Consider the following 23,367-nt stretch of genomic DNA (forward strand, 5'->3'; position numbering starts at 1 on the left):
AGAAATCCTACTGTTTGTCTAAAATACCTTTTTTCTATTAAAAAAGGAAAGAAATTCACTACTGTATTCACTTACCATTAATTTCATAAAATATTTTCACCCTAAGATTTGAAAACTCAATGTAAAGAAGCCTTTCTATTACTTACTCCTGGGGGTAGTATGCTTCTCGTTCAGGGAAAGGTGTAGTTCCTGACAAGTTTTTAAATCCTCCTAAAGTCTGTATGTGCCAGCAGCTGTCTATAATCAGCATATTTAGTTGGAGGATGGCATTTAGTTTAGGGGGCTTTTGAACAGTTGTGCTGTATCTCTTAACTTCTGTCAAAACCAATGACACACTGTGGCTGATGAGTGATTCAGCAGGAGGAGTGAACCCCAAAGCATCCTCTAGGGCCTCGCGTCTGGAGCAAAACTTTCCTCCCTGTCAAGTTGCCACAGACACCTCTGCAGCTCTCTGACATCTCCAGGACCATTACATGTAAAGGCACTTGGGGTGTGGGAACAGCTGTGCACCTGTGGAGTTAGCTGAGTTTCCAGAGAGCTTGTGCTGAGCTGTGGGTTATATGAGGTGTGGGTTGTTAGAGGAGGTCGATTACAGACCACATCATCACAGAGGAATCTTATCACAGCTGAGCTTGATCTATGCAAACATTTCCTTTCCTTCCCCAGCCTAAACAGCCTCTCATTTTTTTTTCCAAAGTACACAAATAATTTCTTTAAAAAGTTAACATTACCTTTTGCACATATCCCATGAAGAAACACCACCTCTCTGGATGTGTCAAGAAATTGTTAACATTGCCAACAGCGTCCTGTGCCGACTGACAGGTAGACATTTCACAAGGAAAGTATGTAACATGTGAGAGCAGAGTTAGGCTGATTCATTTAACTACATGTAAAAGGCACTGCCAAAACCCAGACTCCCCAGTGGAAGCCATGCCCCTGTGGCATCTCTGGCTGTCCAGTTTCTGAAGCTGATGGTGAGGCAGCTGTCAGATGGAGCAGTTACAATGTCTTTTGTCACATCTTTCTTGCTAAGCAAACATCAATAAAGGGCTTATTGTGCCTGCTCTACGTAAGGAAAAAAATGCTTAGGAATTCTCCTGTCTGGAAACACTGCAAAAGCTACCGAGTTTCTACATCTACCTTTCCCTCCCCTGCTATCTGCAGGCGTTAGTGTATTACAGCAAAAACAAACAAGCGCAAACAAGCAGCCTGCAGCACTGCCAGATTATACAGCAGTGATTCCCACTGGGGGAAACTTGGACAGCTTGCCTGATGGAGCAGCAGTGCTCAGTGCTGCTGAGAGCACTTGGAGGCTCTCCCACCAGGAGAGGGACAGAGCAGGGCAGGCAGCCTCTGCGGGCAGCTCACCTGCACCTGCTGCAAGCTTTCCCTCCAGCCTCGGGCACTGCTGCCACAGAAGCACGTAAGGATAGAGTGACTCCCTGCAGCGATCAAAATCCGGTCTTTGACTCAATATAGCTGAGATAGTCTCAGTTTTTCTACAAACAACTGTCATGGAAAAGAGGGTCGCTTGCCCTGCATTTGCTTGTAAAATATCATGTGCATCTTTGCCATGTAAAGTCCCAGTTGCTACTGCCAGGCTGCAAAGGGCTGCCACGCTTGTTTTCCTCTCCACTACTTCTCACCATAATTTGCTCCTAAGTTACGAGAACGAAGCGATGCCGCGTGTGTGTGCTCGGTGCCCCAACTTCAGCTGGCAGAGCAAACACTTCAAACCCTCCCCTTCAGTGTGCCTTCTCCGCTAAAACCCCGGGCGTATGGACAACAGGGAGAGGAGGAAAACAGACGGGGGAAACGAGAGAGAGACCCTGTAAGTGAATGGGTGAGGAATGTGCACGGAGCTGTGCATACATGTCTCAACTATTTGTTAAAAGCAGCAGCAGCAATACTTCCGACAGACGGCCCTCCCCTCGCCGGCAATAGGCTCCCCAGAATAGCAACAGCCTGTGTCACTGCAAAGGGCAAAGCCTTCTGAAATAGCAACAAAGTTCTTCACAAACCACTTTGTGGTTTGCACTTGGTTTCAGCCAGCTTCAGGAACTTGTTTGCCATGAGGAAAACAACCTGCCCTTTGCTGGCCGGCCGGGGAAGGAGCGCAGCCCTGTGAAGTGCTCCCGCCCAAGGTGCGAAGGGGCAGCGATGGTCCCTGGGCAGAGCACGGAGGACCTCGGCCAGCAGAGCCGGGCGATGACAGCAGGGGAGGATGAGGAGGGCGGCCGGGGCAGCAGCTGCTCCCGGCTCCCGGCTGCAGCAGGTAAGGAGGCAGGAGCTGGGAAAGGAGGCAGGAGCTGGAAAAGGAGACAGGAGCTGGGTGCCAGCTGTTGGCCAGCAGCAGCTGCCAGCATAGCTAATGCTCGGGGCTGGGGGAGAACGGCCCCACAAAGCCAAAGGACTCTCGGGACATGCCCTCTCCATTTCCAAAAGTGCAAGAGGGGAACGTATGAGTAAGGAAGGGGACTGCCGGCTTGACTTTTGAATGAAGGTTTGTGTGCTACTTCCCCTAAAAGGCCTTGGTCCTACTGCTCACGTAGGTGCTGTCTGTTGTGCAAATCCTTTTCCTTTATGAAGATCAGAAAGATAGGAGAACCTGCTCTAACAGCAGTGATGTGGTCCTTGCACACTCGGGGGCAGTTCAGCCCTTTTCACTGGGGTGAGTGGAGGGAGTCCAGGCAGGCACTGCACATGCCCATGCAGGGGAACGACAAAGGCTGGGGGGACAGGGTCTCCCTCCTGTTTTACTTCCCTAGCATTTCAGGGAGAAACAGGGTTTCTGTGCTGACACCGTCAAAAATCAGCTGTAACGTTTATTCTGCAGTAAGCTTTTAAGAGCAGAAACTGGATTTCATAGCTCTTCATCTTTGCTGTCCTACCCAGCCAGTTCTTCCCAGCTGCAGTGTGGCATTGCATTTTCAAACTCTTTCCCAGATGATTAAAGGGAACAATGCCCCACAATCATGATATTTCATGGCCATAAGGCAGCTGTGCCCAAACAGGACAGCATGGTCATAAGCCAGAAATGACAATGTCCCAAGCAGATTTTGTTCACTTAGAGCTGATTGAACCGATTAATGCAGGAGTATTCAGAAACCATAGGCACAAATGCTTTGTTGGAGCATAATAGTGATCTGTCAAGCAATGTCTCCTGAGACTGGAATCAGAGGTTAGCCAAGAACAGAAAGTCAGTAGGTGTGCAGACACATTTAACATTGCCTTAGGGACTGAGGAGAGCAGTGCAGATGGTTATAGAATAGCAATAAACAGATAGCAAAGTCTCTGCAGCACATGGGTTAAGGTTAGAAGAGTATGTGCAAATTACACATCTGTCCTCAAAAATGAAAGCAGTAACCTGAGGCACATATAATTCCATAGTTAAAAACTAAAAGAACTTGTTGATTCTTCCTAGAAATGAACAAAACAAAGCCCAAATGCTGTTTCATGTAATCAGGGGATAGGCTACCTGTTGATGTAATGAGATTACATAGTAGAGCAGTAAGAGATGACATGGCCAGGGTGCATCTGTACAGGATCTGCATTCCCTGTCTTTCCATCATTGTCAGGGGGCTTTCATTCATGAGATTTGAATATTGTTTACAAAGTACATTAATGTGGCTCATGCTGTACAAAGTATTCAGTGTTTCCCACCACTGGAGGAGTTTAAATGAGTGGTAGATTGGTTTCCTTCCACCTTGTCTTTTAGTTCAATTTACACAGTATTTGATTTGGGTGTGCCTTTCACACTTGGGTGGGAAGAGACCCATTTGTCAAGCAATTGTGATCCCACATGGCCCTGACATTAATTTTGGTTAAGTTAATATTTCCTGAGATTTTCCAGCTCTGTTTTTTATGCAATATAGCTTTGTCCCAAAGCTGCCATTTGTTTCATTGTGTAGGATCTTGTTGGGTAACTGTTTCAGATACCTTGCCAGACTCCTGGAGGGACAGGTAGATGATGTATTGTAGCTAACAGGAGAAATGCACCTACTGAGCATCTGGATCTAAAGAAACCTCAGGTGTTAGAATAGAGTAACAGGGTTACATATGTTTATACCAAAAAACTGGATGACAGAGAAAGTGACTGTGGCAGCACAGCAAATATCATGATAACATGAAAATAGGAATTTCCTTTTGCAAAAAGAAAAACCATGATTTAATTATGCAGCAATTCCCAATACATGCCATCAAACATTTATCCTAAAAAAAGAAAAAAAAAATAAGAAAACTTATCCTCATGCTATACATTTCAGCAAAATCTTCTTTAATGACAGTTTGGAAAATTTAAATATTATATCCCTTGAAAGACACACTTTTTTGTATGTCAGACAGCACTCAGATGGAGAAGAAATGTTATTAGGGATACCTTAAAATTTTCAAATACAGATGCTGTAGTTTTAAAATTCATTGTAGATAAAAGTAGAGATCTTATTCTATTGAAAAAAAACAAGGTATTTCATGCTGTGGATTTATATCTAGGCAATGCATTCAACTCGTTGGGGTTTTCTAACCTGTGCTTATTAACCAATGGTTGACAGAACTTCACTTTCCAAATGTCTAAATAGATCAAAGAAATTGCAAGGATTTAAAGAACTTTCCTGACAGGAAAATACTTTCTTTCCCTTCTAAACTGAGACATTTATCATCTCAGATTAAATCAAAGTAAACATAAGAAAGTACCATGGTGGAAGAGATTGTCGAGTCCCCTCCTATCAAAATAGATATATTTGCACAGGTTACATAAAGTAACCTCCCTCCTCCCCCGTCCCAACAGTTTTCTATATACACACTGAATGATCCCTTGGGAGAAAGGAAAGAAAAACTGTATCACAGAAATCTCGGTGTCTGGACCTACGTGGAGTGTGGTACTGCCAAACTGAGCTGGAAAGGGCTCCTCTCCCATATCTCTCCCTCCCATTAGGTGGGTGAAGAGTGGTGTTCTTGCAGATCTTCCCTAGCACTGATCATTTATCCATAATTCCCATAAAATACATGCACAGACCAAATAATGTGCCTTTGGAAGGACTGTATTTTCCCAAATATGTGCTGGAAAATAAGTAAAGGGGCACACCCTTAGTACTTGGCCCCATCCAGCTCCATCATCAGTACATTGTGCTGCTGTACTACAACTGCAGTTGGTCTCCTTTTCAGGAACCAAGCATAAACACTTCCAACAAATGTTCTTAAAGATAGGTTTGCTTGCCAAGTAGGGCTGCTTTTGACTTGAACAACAGTTGTGAGAAACCACTTTGTTTACATGAGAAACTAGAGAATAGACTTTCCAATCACTTGTCACATACCAGCCACACACTCATTAGCCATGGTGTTAGTGGCAGACAGAAGGAGAAAATTCTCTGGAAGCTATCATTAAAATATTTTATTCCCCTGAGCTGTATACTGCCATATGTTTTGCTGGCATCTCATAAAAATAAGAGAAATATATATATATATATATATATATATATATAAAGAAGCTTTTTGTAAAAAAAAAGAGAATGCCTAAGATCTGCCAGCAGCATCATTAAAAGTGACACTTAAAAGGACTGTGAGTACAACTACTGCAACATTCTTTATCTGGAAATGTTAAAGCAAAACATATGCTGAAGTCAGAGGGAATTTTGCCTAGAGGAAGGCCATGAAGGGAAACTGAGCAGAGATTTCAAGGTTTAACTCAGCAGGCAGTTGTGAGCAGGCAAGTTTTGGGTACACCAGTTAAAACAAAACCTCATGGTGATATAACAATGTTTTTCAGTGGAATAGTGCCTGTGAGGGACAAGAGACACCAGGTTAACTACCGACTTTGCTGCTGCTAATGCAGAAGGACAAATAGCCCTCCACTATTTCTGCACAACTGTGGGCATGTGTCACTGGACACATGAAGAAGGATGCCAGCTAACCCAGTAAAAACAAACAAACATGAAGACATTGATCAAGTTTCTCTGCTTGGAGAAGCAAGGAATATATGGGCTTGAATGCTTCCCCATCAATTCCCAGGTGTCCAAGCTCTATATCCAGCTTGTACAGACTGTCAGACTAAAAATAAATAACCATCTCAGTTTCTCTGATCCAAGGACCACAGGCTGGTGTGAGCACAGTCTGGATTGTAAAGAACAGTGCTGGTGGTAGACTCTATCAAGATACTTGACTTGACACTCTCATTCAGAAACTGAAACCATGCAAAAATGACACTCCAATATTTTAAGAATTAAGAAGTATGCAGGACACAGACTTCAAAGCATCAGTAGGGTACACTGTCCATGCTGCTGTGTTGCTGCTGGAAAGCCTTAAGCTCAGGTTTTGCCTCTCTGTTACTTAACGTTTTTTCTTGGTTTCTTGGAAGAAAATGATAACAGATTATTTAACAGCATGGTAAAGGTGATGGGTGATCAATAAATGGGATATGTCACTGGCTGAACGCAATTTGGATGCCTTGGCCTGCTGACTGCAAGTGAATGTGCTGTCTGGGGTTCCTCTCTGCTAACTTTAGGCATCTGCATCTGAGCAAGCCTCAGAGTTTCCTTTTATAGGCAATGGAGGGAAGTAGGCATCCAACCTAATTCCGATGTCTAGAAGCGCTTACTCTTCTTGAGTGGTTACAAGAGAAATCTAGAGATGATGTTGATGTCTCACAGTTAGGTGAGTTGAACCCATCCTATGTATTTTAATACAGACAAATGTAAAGTGATTTGCATTCCTCATTAGGAAACAATGAGGCAGGGCATATTTAAGGGCAAGGCAGTGCCTTGGAAAGAACCCAGTCAGAAAAGAAGTAGGTTTTCCTGAATGATAATCAGAAGATAAGCTTCTATACATGTCTGTGAGAGTCCTTGGACAAGCAGAGAGGGAAACATGCACCAAGAACGGAAAAATTATGTCAAGTTTCTATTTGGCACTGTGTGATCACTGCAGGAACACTGGGTCCAGATCACAATTTACTGAAGAAGTTGATGGTCTGGAAAAAGAGACTTGAATACTTAAGGGATTGGTAAACTTGTAAAGCCTCACAGGGTAAGCAGCTAAAAAGGAGTTGTCTGTGAGATGACTCAGTGACAGGCTATGAGTTTGTACTTAGTGAACACAGTTAAGAGTGGGGAAATGGAGAATGGAGAATGGGATGATGGCTGAAAGTTGAGGAAATTAAGTCTAGAAATAATTTACAGATAACTTAAAGTGAAATCATTTAATCCCATTTGGATTACTTATGACTTAAAGTAATTTGCTTTCATTCACTAGCCATTTTTAAATCAAAGCTTAATGTTTTAAATCACCTGGTTCACATATAATGTAATTGAAGAATGTCTGAAGGATTATGTTGTGCTGTTTGTGAGTGTCAGACTGGACGAACACAATGCTCTCTACTCCATAATATGGAAATTGAGGTAAAATCTTACATTAAATATATGTGGCTTAATGATATAAAATACAGAGATATTGAAGAAAGCACAAACATCAGCACTGAACAGTAGTTTGGGCAGAGTACTGTGATCAAATTAGCAGTTTAGTTTCTGATATGCTCATTCCTTCAGCACAACACTGTGTTGTCGTCAGCCCAGATTTCCAGCCAGGATTCACTGGAAGATTATATTTCCAGATACAATAATATACAGCAAGCAGGCAACTCAAAAGTATAAATGGGAAGGAGAAATTATGTTTTGCAGTGATAAAACAAATATTGCATGTATGCATTGCAGGATGCAGCACAAAGCAGCTTAGCTGTAGTCAGCAGTACTTCCTCTGAAGTACTGTTCAATGGGTGAAGGAAGTGCAGCAGAACCTAACCCATGCTTCTATTTTAAATAAGTGAAATGGTCTCAGATACTGCAGATACAAAAGAAGAAAAAGCTTTTGAAACATTAACAGATATGGACAACAACTATATAAAAACTAGTGTTCCATCATTGGAGAATTTTGCAAATTTGTTCCTGGTATTTTCTTCAAGATGTCTCATCTCCATCCCAATAAATCTACCCCCCACCCCCACCTACTGAAAGACTTTTCACAATAATCCCATTCCCCCTGTGTCCTTATGGCCCACCAAGACAAAACTATGTGCTTCTCCCCTATCTCTTATCTATCTCTGGTTTTTCAGCCACACCAGCTCAGCAGCTGAGTGAGTTGAGGTGCATTTGGTGCACTTGGTATCTTAGGGCTGCTGCTGCTTGGCTTCTGCTGTTTGACTCAAAGGTAGGAGAGCTAATAAATGATACCTATCTTAATAGATTTAATGGGCTTGCATATCTCCCCTGACCCCTGGGGCACTGCTTATATTCACAGTTACACTGTGCCACCCTCCAAAATAACCCGTCTGCCTATTCAGTGGCTGCAGGCTGGGATGGTGGAATTGTTTGCTTCTGGGAGTTGTTAGGAGAACACAAGGTGGCTTGGGGTGCAAATGTGCCAGGGATCCTGCCAGCAATTCAGTAGGATACGTGGCCACGTGCCAGGGTCTGGGCCTGGGCTCTGGCATTGTTTACTTTAGCAGTGCAGAGGTACTGCTAGGGCTGCTCTCCTTCTCTCTATTCAAGATTTGCTTTTGAAATGTAATATCCTCCGTCAAATGGGACTGATCCTCACCAATGTGCTCAAAATTACTGGGAACGAATTCTGAGCAGTCAGTGTGATCAAAGGGCCTTAACGCCTTAGAAAAATGAGCTAAAAATAAACAAACTCTGTTTATCATTTCCAATTAGACCGTATACCACTCATTACAGGAGAATTAACTAAATATGGAGTCTGTTGTGCTGAAAAGGCCACCTCTCCTCTGACATGTCCCATCTCGCTAACTAACTGCAAAATCAGAACTTGATTTACTCTTTTCCTAGTTGTGTGGCAGCCAACATCATGATGCAAGGAAAATCATGCTGGGAGAAAGAACAAGACCAACAATAACAAACTGATATGTTCCTCAAGGTTTAGGGTGCAAAAGGCTTCACAGTTAGTAGAATATGATCACTCGAATCTATCTTGTAACAATAAACAATGAATCACAATTGTATAAAATGAGTTTGTTTTAAAGTAGATATTCAAAGGAATATAATCTGCATTGTTTTCATCATCTGTTTCTTATTCCTGGCATTATGGCTGTCAAAAGCAATGCAAAATATTTGATCAAGATAGTCCAAAGAATCTGAGCAAAGTTCATGAGTTTGCCTCTAAGATCAGTTTCCCTAGGATATCCCAGATATCTGCATCAGCTTGGTGCTCACTGAATAAGTCTCCAGTTTGGCAAAACAAAAACAATGGTACCAGCAACCTTTATGTCATCCTTAGGCAAAATAAAGGAAATAATAAGTGGTGAGGGAAAACTTGTTACTTATTTGAGTCAAGGTTGAAGCAATTTGGCTAAGAAATTTATGGTTTCCTTGCTCATGGTTCTCTAGTCAGGTGGATGAGGCTCCCTCAGTTCAGGAAAGTACACTGAAAAATCCCAAGGCAAAAACTTCTTTCTCACCATTTCTTTTTGCAATAATATTCTTAAGCAGAATATTTAATTATTTAATTATTTAATTATTTGATTATTTAATTATTTAGGACCTGTTCAAAACCTTATTGACTTCTGATCAAGAAGATCAGGGGCACAGAAGCATTAAACTAACAATTTTATATTCATTACCTTTTTTTTTTTCTTTTCAGAAATAGCTTTTTATGTGCATGGCTTTTATGTCACCACTGCTGCTGAATGTGTATTGTACCTAACTGCTGTGTCTAAAAGTTACAGAGAGATTTTTTAAACTGGTATATCAAATAAAGTTATTACTAATTGTCTGAATGTTGCAGAAATCACTCTTTCAAGTTTTTTTTTTTTTTTTTTTATCCTCTTATTTCAGGCTGTGGGACATTCACCTTTCTATCTTCTGCCATTGCTGCCATAAGTGGACTTCTGATGGGCTATGAGTTGGGCCTTATCTCTGGAGCTCTTCTTCAGATGAGCAGCATTTTAACACTGTCTTGCAAAGAGCAGGAAGTCATTGTAAGTTCCCTGCTTTTTGGGGCCTTATTTGCATCCCTTACTGGTGGATTTCTTATAGACAGATTTGGAAGGAGACTTGCTATTATTTTTGCATCTTCTTTACTTGTGGTGGGGAGTCTGATTTTGCTGCCCTATGAATCATACGAGGTACTCATCGTGGGCCGGATTGCCATAGGTATTTCCATATCATTATCATCAATTGCAACCTGTGTGTATATCGCTGAGATCGCCCCACAGCACAGGAGAGGCCTCCTTGTATCACTCAATGAACTCATGATTGTGATAGGCATTCTCTTTGCCTATATTTCAAATTATGCATTTGCCAGCATATCTCATGGCTGGAAGTACATGTTTGGCCTCGTGATTCCATTAGGTGCTTTACAAGCTACTGCCATGTATTTCCTTCCACCGAGCCCTCGGTTTCTCGTGATGACAAACAACGATGAAGCGGCGAGAAAAGTACTGGAGAGGCTACGGGAAACATCTGATGCTACTAAAGAGCTTACTGTGATCAAGTCTTCCCTGAAAGATGAACATCAGTACAGTTTCTTGGACCTGTTTCGCTCAAAAAACAACATGAGGGCCCGAATGCTGGTAGGACTCACTCTGGTGTTCTTTGTGCAAACAACTGGACAACCCAACATTTTATTTTATGCATCGACCGTTTTGAAGTCGGTTGGGTTCCAGAGCAATGAAGCTGCCAGCTTGGCTTCTACTGGAGTTGGAGTGGTTAAAGTGGTCAGCACAATCCCAGCCACGTTTTTCGTGGATCAAGTTGGAAGTAAAACTTTTCTGTGTATTGGCTCTTCTGTTATGGCAATATCCTTGGTCACTATGGGTTTAGTGAACCGTAACATACATGTGAATTTCACCAAGGTCTGTAGAAGCCAGTCTCCAGAGGATTTCTCTCTCCAGAGACCAGGAAACTTCACTGTCACCAATGGGAGTCTCAAGGACCTGTTTTCAAGCATGACTTCAATAGAAAGACTGTCATTTGATGTACACAGCCTTGATGTTGCCAGGACAGAAGAACTGAACAGGACTGCCCTGGCAGGAGGCAAAAGCACAACAGGGTCTCACATGGAAAGTGGGGAGGTTCCTGTTGTCCTGAAATGGCTCTCACTGGCCAGCCTGCTTGTCTATGTTGCTGCATTTTCCATAGGTCTTGGACCAAGTAAGTGTCTAATTTTTCTAACTGTTTGTAACCTACATTGTTAAGTGCTGGGATGACATGCCTGGCTTGGTATTAGGCAGTTCTTAAGTTGGGCAGAGCAGTGTCTGCCAGTATGCACTGATATTGTCACAGACCATCCTGGTAGGCCTGGCATGTATGTGCTTTTTAGGAAGAGGTCCTGCCCCTTAAGGTCAATGACTTGATCTCCCTTCTGTTCAGTGTAATTAACTGGTCCCTCTTCAGTCAAGAACTGCTGTTAGCTTTGCACAGCAAAATTATGGAGCCCCTATCTTTCCTCTTTCTAGTCCTTACACTGGGAAAGTTAAGATGTAGGCACTTACTTAGGCACTGCTGCCAGCTCCTAAACCCAAGATAGTGATAAGCTCTAGACCTCTGTATGGTGTGACATCATAAAATCCACAAAATACCAACCTGTCTGAGTCCCACTGACTGTAATAGTCTTCAGATACAGAAAACACCTTCAAGGTATCACAATTCATGAGCAAGCTGTAGTACCATTGACACTGCTTGGGCTGAACACACAAGTGGGAGGACACAAAGGTGTGACACTGTACAGCTGACGCTGTACTGCTGCATCTGCCATCACACTTGTGTGGGTCCCACTCTCTCCTGAGGAGAGCAGATCTGGCATTCCAAGGGACTAGAAATTAAATCTCTCCATTCGCTTTTGTTTTGTTTCAATAGCACTTGCATAATGTTGTACTTTGAAGGGGTAGACTTTTTAAGTCACTCTGCAAAACCCACATGCCCAGTCCATTATTTATTAACAGGCTGTATGTGCTTTTGCACTCTGGCTCAGACTTGCCTTGCAAACAAACCGTACTCTCCTGTACTATTATGATAAAAAGCTTGCCACAAGGATACAACCCAACAATTGCACTAACAATGACTCCCCTGCAGTATTTATTTATTTTAAACATTACTCACTGGGAGAGCAGTGTGAGATAAGCATTCATTGCCAGGGCTGCAAACTTGACTGTGTTATTACAGCATTATTCCTTCCCTTGAAGATTGTCTTGGGACTGGATTCTGCTCCCTATGACATAGGTTCAAAACCAGGGATGAAACTGTGAAAAGAAAACGTTACTTGAACTTTTATTTGGGTGTTTCAAACATATATTTAATGACCCTTAGAGTGGGGTCACATGTTCAGTCTTGGCCTCCTGCTGAAATATGCTTTCCTGGTGACCTGGCTGTAAATGGGTTCTTAGTCATTTGAGTTGGCCTAATATACAATTAATGAGAACAATGTCTATTTTCTTGGGGGTTACAAAAACTGATGTGTTTTCCAGGCTGATCTGAGAAGTCTCTGAGGCCAGTGCTTGTTTTCTGACCTCTTTCCTGACGTGAGAGCTCAAGTGATTTCAAACAGAAAATGGGAAAGAAGAGGCACCTTCTCAGCTCCATCATGGAGAAATCATGTATAAAGCCACTGTGAGGCAATTTATACTGAAAGATGCATTTGCCTGGCAAGTGAAGGCCAGGCCTAGCAGAGATACAGGTGTTTCAAATTGCAGCTAAGGCATTTTCCTGCCTTTGAAAGTACACTGTTCTGTTAAAATTTACAGCGTATAGAAAATGCAGGAGTTAAAGAGTCAAGAGATTTTTGGAATCTGCAAAGGATGTATCATGCTTAAATAGTCTGGATTGGGATGCAAGGTTATAATTTGTGTTTCATATACAGCCTACAACATCTCCTGTTTGGAGCCCTAATCCCTGAATGTATTTTCAAAGCCTTGATTTCTTACCCTCAGTGAACCTTCCTTAGTGTAAAGAAAAAAAATAGCCCCTCTGCTTATGTAAAGTAAATAGTTTTAGCGTGTTTATGTTACTCTTCTCTAAATCTGGTCTGTGGTGTGGACCAGACTGTTCTCCATTGTCTAGTCATCAGTGGGAAGGAGGCATTGAGGCTGCACTGTCCAGGCAATGCCTGGGGACAAAAGCACTGTAACCCCTGCACCACTCACTGTATTTTCAGTGGGAAGCTCTCACGAACCTGCAATGCCTGCCTCCATGCAAAGGCTGGCTAAGGTGAAGGTGCTGGTGAGGACACCTCTGCTTGTAGATCAAATCAACATCTTTTGGACAAAAAGCAGAGAAGATCTTGCTCTTTTCCTTCCATACCACAGGGCCATTTCTGGAACAAATTCACCCACTTCATTTTGAGTCCATGCTCTGCACTATGGGGATAAAAGAGGCTTTATGTAGGACCATTAGGAGATGAGACACTCTTCACAGGACAGATCACACAATCTGAGCTCTATCTTCTTCTTTTGAACTACGTTGTACTTTTTAATTTTTTTTTAATTTTTTTTTAATTTTTTTTTTCTTTTTAGTCTGGTCAAAAAGATAGTTACAATCCAGATTAGTGTAGCAGACATTTATAAACGTATTTTTCCATGATTTATCTTTTGTTGCCAAATTACATAAAATAGATTGATATTTTTAATGAACCAAGCATATGCTAAATATATTTATTGTCTTTTATCAAAGCACCCAGGCAGCACTTTGATGAGCATTCAAAAATAGACAGCGAGAGATAAAAGTAATTTTTCCATTACAAAAGAATTCACAGACTAGCAAGCATCTGCTTAGTCAATTTTTTGATTCTAGGGTGCTCTGTATTTATATCATCAACCCTTACACAAGATAAAAGGGGTATTTCTGCTGCTTTGTTTCAGTCTAATTATGTTTGATGAGCTGCAATTCAACTGCTTGTTCACACTCAATTTCACACAATTATGAGGACGTTTTGTAGATGCAACAAATCAGTGTTGCATCACACCACAGAACATCACATGCCATTTCTCTTGGGGTGTTTGCAGAGGTGTTCAGTCATTAGCTAAGGGGGCTTGCTTGACACCCATGTTTGTCTTGGGTTACCCTTTGTCTGTGTGTCAGGAAGGACAAACAAGAATCAGCCATTCTGAAGAGGGAACGATGCCTGCAGAGCACTAAAGAAACCACTCCTGGCTGCCATGTGAAGTGTGAGAGGGGCTCCTCATTGTTTGCAGCACGTGTTTGTGAAGAGAAGCATTGGAACCTGCTGTATGTGGACAGGAGGGACAGGAGAAGTCTGAGCCTGGCAGAAGCACTGCTGCCTTTCACAGGGATCAGCAAGCACAGGCTGATGAGACAAGTGAGGTGTGGAGCAAGATCACCAGTTCATCACCCAAGCTAAAATGTGCTCACTCAGTGTGACCCTGGAAATTAATTTAACACAAAGAGCACACAGAAATAATCTTGTCAGGGCTATGACCATGCATGACCACTTACTAAATGACACAGGATTGAGTGAAATAGTTTCAGAGCATCTAATTTGCCAATTGCTCTGTTCAAACCACTTGAGGGGCAAAAACTAGAGGTCTTTTCTCATAAAGAGGTGTCACTTCCTTCATTCACCACTGTGTGTGATACAACATGTTGGGATGCCAGAACAAGGAAAGCTATGCTCCTGGGATATCAGACTTCTTTTCCAAAACAAGGCAGGAAGTACAGGATTCCTGTGTTTGGATGGAGCATGTGCAAGAGAGTTCTCTTTTTTAGCAACTGTAGGGCAGCAGTAGCCTCTCTGAAATGGAGTGGGTGCCCAGAGCTCTGCTGCTCTCCTCACAGACACAATCAGCAAAATTCAGATGTCAGATTGCACCCATTACCAAAGATGTGCTTTGGTAAAGATCTGCCTTGACCATCTCCTTTTGCACCATTTATGATCAAATACTGAATAGGGACAACTTCCCCTGTATTTCCTGTATATCCCCTGAGTGAGATGATCTCATCAGTAAGTAGCTGGAAGGAACACAGTACCACCACACACAGGTATGCAGAGATGCAATGGGTCTAGAGGCAATGCTCTTTATCAAAAAGAAGTCAGAGTGGCTCCAACAAGCCCTAGGCTGAGAAGCAAGCAATGCAGACTGAGTCTGGACCAAACCATCTGTTTTCCCAGTCTGAATTTGTTCTTGCAAATTAAAGGCAAGTGAGCAAAACAGGACTTGGGAAGTACCTCTTTACACATATTGTGGGAGTGAAGTTCAAGGGAATCCGTGCATGTCTCAGGGATTTTTTTGGTGTGGAATGAGGACCACCTTTAATGATAGAGGGATGTCAAATATATGCATTTGGACTGCATGTATGGCTTTGGTACCTTGCACAAGAGTTCTTCCTCTGTCCTTTAAACACATTTCTGTGTAACTGCAAAAGCATCTAGGCAGTTGGCCAATGAACTTTGGGATAATCTGCTGGAGCAAATCACATCAGCTCTGCTGGCTTCATGGCATTTCATGCTGAGCATGCAGATGGAAATCCACAAAAACACCTACAAGTGGGACTGAGGAGCAATTTCATGACATGAATCATCCTCAAAACCTCAAAACTTAGCTGTAGGAAGTCCAAAGGTACTTATGTCTCTGCCAACCTGTGACAAAGATGTTCTATTACTTCATGTCCTAGAGCAGCTGCCAGCTTTGTATGGCTCTTCAAAGCCAAGGGATAAACTCTAGAGCTCTTTTCTTGGAGAGAAACTCCTCTTTCAGGTGACACCTCAGAGCTGTATCCCTCAGGCCCAAGGACTTAGAGCCTTCTTTGCACACAGATTGCTGTGGCCACAACACAACCAAGGCAAGTCAGTGTCTGCAGCTGGAGAAGTGTTTCCTGGGTTTCAGGGTTTGGCACAAAGAAATACCACATTTACCTATCCATGCAGATATAAACCTCAAAATATATTTTTAACGTACTTATGGTCAACATATTAAGTGTATAACCAGGTCTTGGAAGAACCTTCTTGGAGGAAGCTCTTGTCTTAGAGCTTACTGCAAACCCTTATTTTCCACATTGCTCTTGCAGTCCCATTGAGGCATAGCTCCCATGAGTGGGGGCTTGTAGGGTTGGCAGTACTTTGGTATTGCTAAAAACCTGTAAAAGAGTGAAATATCCATGGGAAGCCCTCTCAGGCTGGGATATATGGCCTCTGTGGCCATCTGCTAGCCTCAGCCATCGGGTCAATATTTCTGGTTGGAAAACTGGAAAAAATTATGTACTCCTCACTCTTTTGTTTTAGCTCCTGAAGTGAGCACCATACCCACAAAACGAGACCAGCTGGCTGCTGGGAGCAGCACAGCAGTGTCCAGGGCTGTGAGGTCCAGACCCTCAGTGGATGCAAAGCAGATCTGAAGACCAAGTACGAGGGGAGGTGAGCACAGGACCCACAAATGGGGACACTGCAGTTCTGGGGACAGTGCTTCCCCCCCAGGAAGGCTCTGTGATGGACTCTCAGCCACTCTCTCACAGCAACCTCTGACTAAAGCTCCTCCTGCGCTTGGGGGTCCCTAACACCTCCCTCCTCTCTTTGTGTGGATGCAGAGGCACAGCAGGCAGACTCAAAGCTGTTGGAGCAGGCACAAGAGAGGATAGACACAGGTGAACAAACCAGGGGCTTGTGGTCACTACAGTCACTCCATCTTTATCCTAATGCAGGGAAGGGTGGCAGGCCACCAAGCCTGCCTTTGTGTTTTATTAGTTTCCCACTGGTTAAATTCCTCACACATGAAAAACCCAGGATTGTGTATTTGTACCCCCCCAGGCTGGGTTCCCCCAGGAATGTGCAGGGACTGTGGTCTCCAGCAAGCCCTCCTGTGATGCACATCTTGCTGCTGTGGGAGCTCTCTGTGTGGGTCATCAGCTCTGGGAGGAGCAAAATCCACACAGAGAAGTTGGTAAAGACAAGCCCCTAGTCTTTAGGGCATTCCTTAAGAGCAAATTTTTACTGATGAAAGCATAGTTTAGGATGATAGGTGTCCATTTCTAGTTTAAACCTAGGCAGATTTGCCATATTGAGTATATCTGAGTTAAATTTATATCTGCTTGAATGGATATTTTTAAACTGAGATAATTTGTACCTAAAATGGAACAGATGTTTCAATGTGTTTGGGAATCCAGATTCCCAGGAGCCAGATTCCTCAGATTATCAACAAAGGGTAATACTTTCTCCACCAATGGGGGGCTTTCAGACCACTGCTCTCTAACTCAGGGCATGAATAAAACCAAGGTTGCAGGTTCAACCCCTGTACAGGCCACTCACTTGAAAGCTGGACTTGATGATCCTTGTGGGTCCCTTCCAACTCAGAATATTGTGTGAAACCAGTGAAATCTGTGACCTTTCCATTGGCACAATGCTCCCTCCCTTACTGGCTATTAAAGGAACTTTGGGATGACCTGGAAACTAAAGTAGACAGCATTCCACACATAGTATGCTTTAACTTTTGGTAAGCCCTGAAGTAGTCATGCAGTTGGACTAGATGATCATTGTATGTCTCTTTGTACTGAACTATTCTAGTCTAGTCTAGTCTAGTCTATTCCCATGTAAAAAACCCACTTCTTTTCTCTACATCTTATTCTGAGCTGTTGGAGTCATTTAAATGCAGCTTTAAACCCGTGATGGGGAAAGTGGGGAAGAAGGAAGCAGGATCATGCAAGAAAGATAAAGGAGTTTGGAAGAAAGCTCAAAGGTTGACAAGAAAAGTGAAATCCATAGAGGTGAGGAAGGAAGTAAATCCATCCTCAGTCCATCACTGTCTTTTTTATACAATCTTGTGTGGTTTCTGGTGGTCTCTCTCTATGTGTTTCATTGGATTAATCGAGTCAAGACCCACTGCCCTAAATCCCAGAGAACTATACTGGAGGCAAATTTAGTCCCTTTGACTTTGGTCCTGTGTTTGTTAGATTAATTGGCTACCTAGTTAAAGCTTGATTCATTAGCACAGTTAACAAAATGCATCTGTAACAAAACCCAGAACTGCTGGTTTGACACATGACACTGCCCAGCCCAGGGACTCGATCACAGAGGTCATATCTCTTGCCATCCTGACAATACAGATTGCACAGGATGCTTTTTCTCTGCTCCTTAATGCTCTTGGGCTTAATCTTGGCCACCAAATGCTTGACCTGAAACTGGAAAATCTTGTGGGAATGAGAACTGTCAGTGCAGAAATTCTGAACTTTCCACGGATTTAGTTGGCTGTTCCTGTGTTTTGAAATATTGTCAGCTTAATGGTTTTGCACTGTCTTGGAAAACACTGGTAAAAAAGTCAGATACCTAGAAATCACCTCAATATTTCCTACATTAAAGCAGCATTTCAGGCTTTCAAAAGCATGTGGTTGTTGTATTAATTTATAGTGCACAGGAATCTGATGTCAACAGATATTCTAGCTCAACATTGCCTTGCATGACATTTGTTTACAATGTTTTATTTTTGAGTTTCTACATTTTTCACAGAAGCTGTGGCCTGACCTTAAAATTCTCAGAAATGAGAAGAATCAATTTTATATTTTTTTTGCAGTTTACTCTGGAAAATGGGATAGTGGTGGGGACTAAATCAAGTATTTAAAACCCAACCAAGTGCTTAAATGCTGTGTTGGAATTTAATCAAGATAATAAACTTAGGGGAATACGCATGTTTCACTGAGAAACGGTACAGAAAGTCCTATTTCACATAATAAAAAAAAATTATCTTAGGTTCTTTGTTTTATGACCAGATTCCTAGCACTGTTTATTTGTACTGAATCATCTTTTAATGCATGCATCCATGTGGTTTGAATATGACACTCCACGTGCTTATCTAGTTCATCATTCCTGTGCTATTCAAATGCTGCCTCACATGGCCTTTATTTCACACTGTGTCTCTACTACCAAGCTGCAGTAGAAAGACAAGGCATACCAAAATGAGAAATAAAGCAAGGGTTGTAAATTGCCCACTTCTCCCTACTTCCTTGCCCCAGATAAAGTTTATCTGAGGCCTCTTGTTAGCACATCAGCTGTCCTAGGAACAGGTTTGCCTTTTCAAAAAGGCTGATTGGTAGTAGTGAAGTGCAAGCCAATTTAAGATAATTTTGGATAGCTGGATGTTAATTATAGGATTTCAAATTGCAGAAGGTACTTTCTAAGATACCAGATAAATAGGTTTGTCTTATCTCACGTGATGAAACCTACAAAAATTGGGGGGCTTTTGTAAATGTCAAAAAGGTCATAAGAAGGAAAAATTGCTTTTGCAATAATAATTGCAAAATAATGAGGCATGGGAATATCAGTGGGAGCTTCTTAATTTTTTTATTATGTTACTATATTTCAACCCCAAGACTGAATTTAATCTCTATATTGAAGTGCACCTGAAATCAGAGACATGATCTTTACTGACATTTATGTTCCTGTTTGTAACTCTAATATGTTAATGAGGGAAAGTCTTGGTGGATCAGGCCAAAGGCTTTGGCTTCTGAGAGACAGAGCCCTGGCTGCTGTGAAAAGAGGGAGAGACCACACCATGTCCCAGCCACTCTTCCTATGTCTCTGCAGTGTCAGTGGTTCAATCTCCTGTTGAAAAGGTAGGTGACTTCCTGTGGTTTGGCAAAATATGCTCCACTTTGAGGAATCTGAGTCAGTGTCCTGAGCTTGGTGCTCTGCCTGTTGTAAATATCTCTTTACCAATAGCTCTGTGTTAGTAAACCTATTGACACAAAGGTGCTGCTTAAGAGAAATTGAGCCTGTGCTTAAAATTATGCACAGTTTAAAAGTTTAACTCATATTAGTTTCCTTAGCCATGTTCTAGGAGACAAGACCATTGTGATACTGAAATATGTGAAAAACTTTGCAGGTCATCTATCAAGCTTCATAAAATCCAGTTTCCTTCAGGAAAGAGGGACAGAGAAGAATTTTTTAGAGGCAAGCTGATCTTGGGCCAGCTTTGTGCAGAAACTAAAACTGTCAGTAGGACTTCAAGTGCAAAGTCAGGATTTTATTTCCCTTGTAAAGTTCATGAAACTAAAACATGCATTATACAGTGTGAGAAAATAGTTGTGCTGAAAAGCTAGAAATGTGTAATCAATCACATAATTTACTGGCACTGCTGAGGAAGGTGAGACTGTCAGCCAAAGCACAGGGAGCGAGGTAAGTCAGTGCATGCAGCCAGGAGACTGTTTCTCCCATGGCATCCAAATTCCTGTGCCACTCTGAGCTCTGTGAAGAAAGCCAGGAAGATTTCCACAAAGGGAAAGGGCATGCAGGAGGGAACCCAGCTTCTTTGGAAATCAACCCTAAGTGCAGAAAACTCTTATGGAAGATACAGAACTAAAAGACACTTTCTGGTGGTTAAACCCAGAGCCTTCACACATTCCTCCTCACTGCCTTCCTGCAGCAGCAGCCAAAGCAAAGCATGAGCAGCAGTTTCCAGTGAGGAACTTAAAAAAACCTGGATCACCACAGGCCTCTCACTAAATAAGTCACTGTTGTAAAATGTTGCTTATCCTTTCCACTGGGAGTTTAGTAAGGCATGCACACAAATAAATCTCTGTTCTTCAAGAGCAAAGGCCTAAGTTGCCCCCAATTCAAAGGCCTAAGTTGCCCCCAATTGCTGTTCACAACAGGTTTTTTTCCTGCTGTGCAACCCCTCAAGGACTACCAGTAGCCTTGGGTACTGGAAAAACAGGTTCACTTATCCCACCCAACTGGGTAATTTCTCCTCTGCATACTTTCTGGAAGTGAAATATGTGATAAGCTGAACTAATTCACATAGAACTTCCTCATGAATTAGGGCTTCTGGCTTCTGCAGTCATTCCTCTGCAAATGCCTCAGAGGATTATCCTGGATTCAATATTCTGAACAAATAAACACCTACAAACATGAATACATATTGCAGGTTTTGATTAAAGGGCCCTTTTTTGGATGGAAGTATGTGTTTTATTATAATAAGCACATTCTCCCTTGAAAGTTTGTTTAATTTTTTCCTTTTTCTCTCTCTTTTTTTTTTTTTTTTTTTCTTTTCTGCTGCTCTGCACGTTGTTCTGCCTTGATGGGAGAATTTGAGTGTCTACATAACAAAGGACGAGAGAAATGGTGGCTGTAATATCCAGTTGCAAACAGAATTGTCATCTCACACATTGGTTCAAAACAACTTTTCTTAGGGTACCTGAAGGGAGGTACAGACTATTACATATCTGCCAACAGTAGGGCTGTGATACATTCTTTTTTAACCCCAGCTGGCAACTAAGTACCTCACAGCTGCTTGCTCACTCATTACCCTGCCCCTTGCCCACTAAGGAGGAGAATTGGAAAAAAAAAAGTTAAACCTCATGGGTTGAAATAAGAGCAGTTTAATAATTGATATAAACAAAAATAATAATTCTAATTATAATAATGATTACAATACCAATAACCGTGATGAAAAGGGAAGAGAGAGAGAGAGGAATAAAAACCAAGAGAAACAAGTGATGTGCAACTCAATTGCTCTCCTCCCACTGACTGATGGCCAGACTTTTCCTGAGCAGAGCTGGTTCCCAGCCAGCTCTTCCCAGTATATAATCTGGGCATGATGCTCTATAGTATGGAATATCCCTTTGGCCAGATCCTTTCAATGGTCCTGGCCATGCTCCCTCCCACTTTCTTGTGCACCTGCTCACTGGGAATGGAAAACTGGGCATGGGAAACTGAAAAGTCCTTGATTTAGGGTAAGCACTACTTACCAGCAACTAAAACATCAATGTGTTATCAATATTGTTCTCATTCTAATTCCAAAACACAGCACTGTACCAGCTACTCAGAAGAAAATGGACTCTCTGCCAGCTGAAACAGGAGGATTCTACTGATAGATTTTCTGCTGAGCACTTTTATTGGGCAAGATGGTCTACAAATCACATTAACTGAGATAATTCTACCATTTCTATATCCTTATGTATGTACCACTACTTGCCCAGTAATCCTTCAGATGGGAATCACCTCCTGTAAGAACACTCATTTGTGACTATTCTTTCCAGATGAAAATGAACAGTAATTGAGGACCACTGACAACAAATTTAAGAATATATTGAACGGCTTTCATTTAAAAAGAAAGCCCATATGAGCCATAGCATTTCTTTTGAGTTCATGGAGATGAAAATTTGAATAGTAGCAAAAAAAAAGCATTAAAGTGCAGGCCTACAGTGGTGAGAAGGCTAAGGGAGAAAGGATCACTAGGAAAATTGATGTGAATTGCATCTCACTGCCCTCCTTCTCAAGTGGCCCAGAGCACAGATGATGGAGGTAATGTTTTGGAACCAGTATCTTTCCCCAGACCCCTCCTGTTGCTCTGTCATAAACTGGAGGAGACATGAGTGATTTCAATGGTCCACTTCAAGATTCCTTAAAAAGCCACATGGGAGTGCTCAGCCTGTCTATTAGATAGTGATGCAAATAGTGCAAACAGTGGACAACACTTTTTATGTGCTGTGATACAGCCTCAGAGAAAAAGGATTAAATCCCACTTATCCTAATAATATTACTGCAAGGAGTCAGCCTAAAGGGTTAACCATTAGAAACAGAATTTTCAGAAGAAAAGAAAAAGAATTCAGATTTGGCACACCATGTCACAGCTCCTTGGATCATCAGCGGCATCAGGCATCATGAAGCCAGTAGTCTGCTGCTTGGAGAGAAGCACCTCAACAGCCATAGAATTAAAGTGCATATTTATTGCCTTCATCTGCAGAGATCAGGATGCAGGCAGAGACATGAGATTAGCTGAGGCTTCTCCTGACTCCCCCATCTCTCAGCAATACAGCAATTCCATTCATTTTAATGTGCACACACAGTGTAAGACTTGACCCTGTCAGACTGGCTCTCTGCTGGCAGCTTACATGCTCTCCAAAGCAATAAAGCTGCTCATTTGCTTTATATTTGCCAGTTATTAATTTTGAGCAGCCACTTCAGTTTCATATTAAGAGGGAGAGCCAGAGAGAAAGATGTCTCTTATTAAGCAAAGTCATAGATTTTTAATGCCAGTCACAATTGTCTACTTTGTCCTCTCGCACAAAACTGTGGACAGAGTTTAAGTTAACTTTTCCTGTGTCCTATCTTCTTAATCTGCTTTGGAAAAGGACCAGCTCTCTCTTACCTTCTCCTTGTTCCAGATTAAGCATCCCTCACTTTTGCCAGCCCCACAGATGACTTTCACTGGATCTACTGTGAAAGCCTTTGCCGGAGTTACATTGTGTGGGTGCTGGGAGCCGTGCTGGGATGGTGCTGGTGTGTGACAGCAGCACATGTGTCCCCCAAGCCCAGCTCTGTGCCAGTTCTGTGACAGGCACACACCTCACCACCATGCACACTCGGAAGGCTTGTTCCATCCCCTTTGATGGCACAATGTGCCCTTTGAAATCAGGACCAGACACT

General features: G+C 42.3%; 1 protein-coding gene across 1 annotated transcript in view; it reads left to right on the forward strand.

Annotated features, from left to right (window-relative positions):
* The first annotated feature begins 1,971 nt into the window (after positions 1 to 1,971).
* SLC2A12 (solute carrier family 2 member 12) overlaps positions 1,972 to 23,367 on the forward strand; it is a 30,712-nt gene continuing 9,316 nt past the window's right edge. Inside the window, exons 1-2 of the mRNA XM_015623354.3 lie at positions 1,972 to 2,275; positions 9,840 to 11,156. Of these exons, the coding sequence (XP_015478840.1) occupies positions 2,161 to 2,275; positions 9,840 to 11,156 (1,432 nt within the window). The 5' untranslated portion in view covers positions 1,972 to 2,160. The remainder of the gene's footprint in view (positions 2,276 to 9,839; positions 11,157 to 23,367) is intronic.

Source organism: Parus major, chromosome 3 (genome assembly GCF_001522545.3).
Source record: "Parus major isolate Abel chromosome 3, Parus_major1.1, whole genome shotgun sequence".
Taxonomy (NCBI): domain Eukaryota; kingdom Metazoa; phylum Chordata; class Aves; order Passeriformes; family Paridae; genus Parus; species Parus major.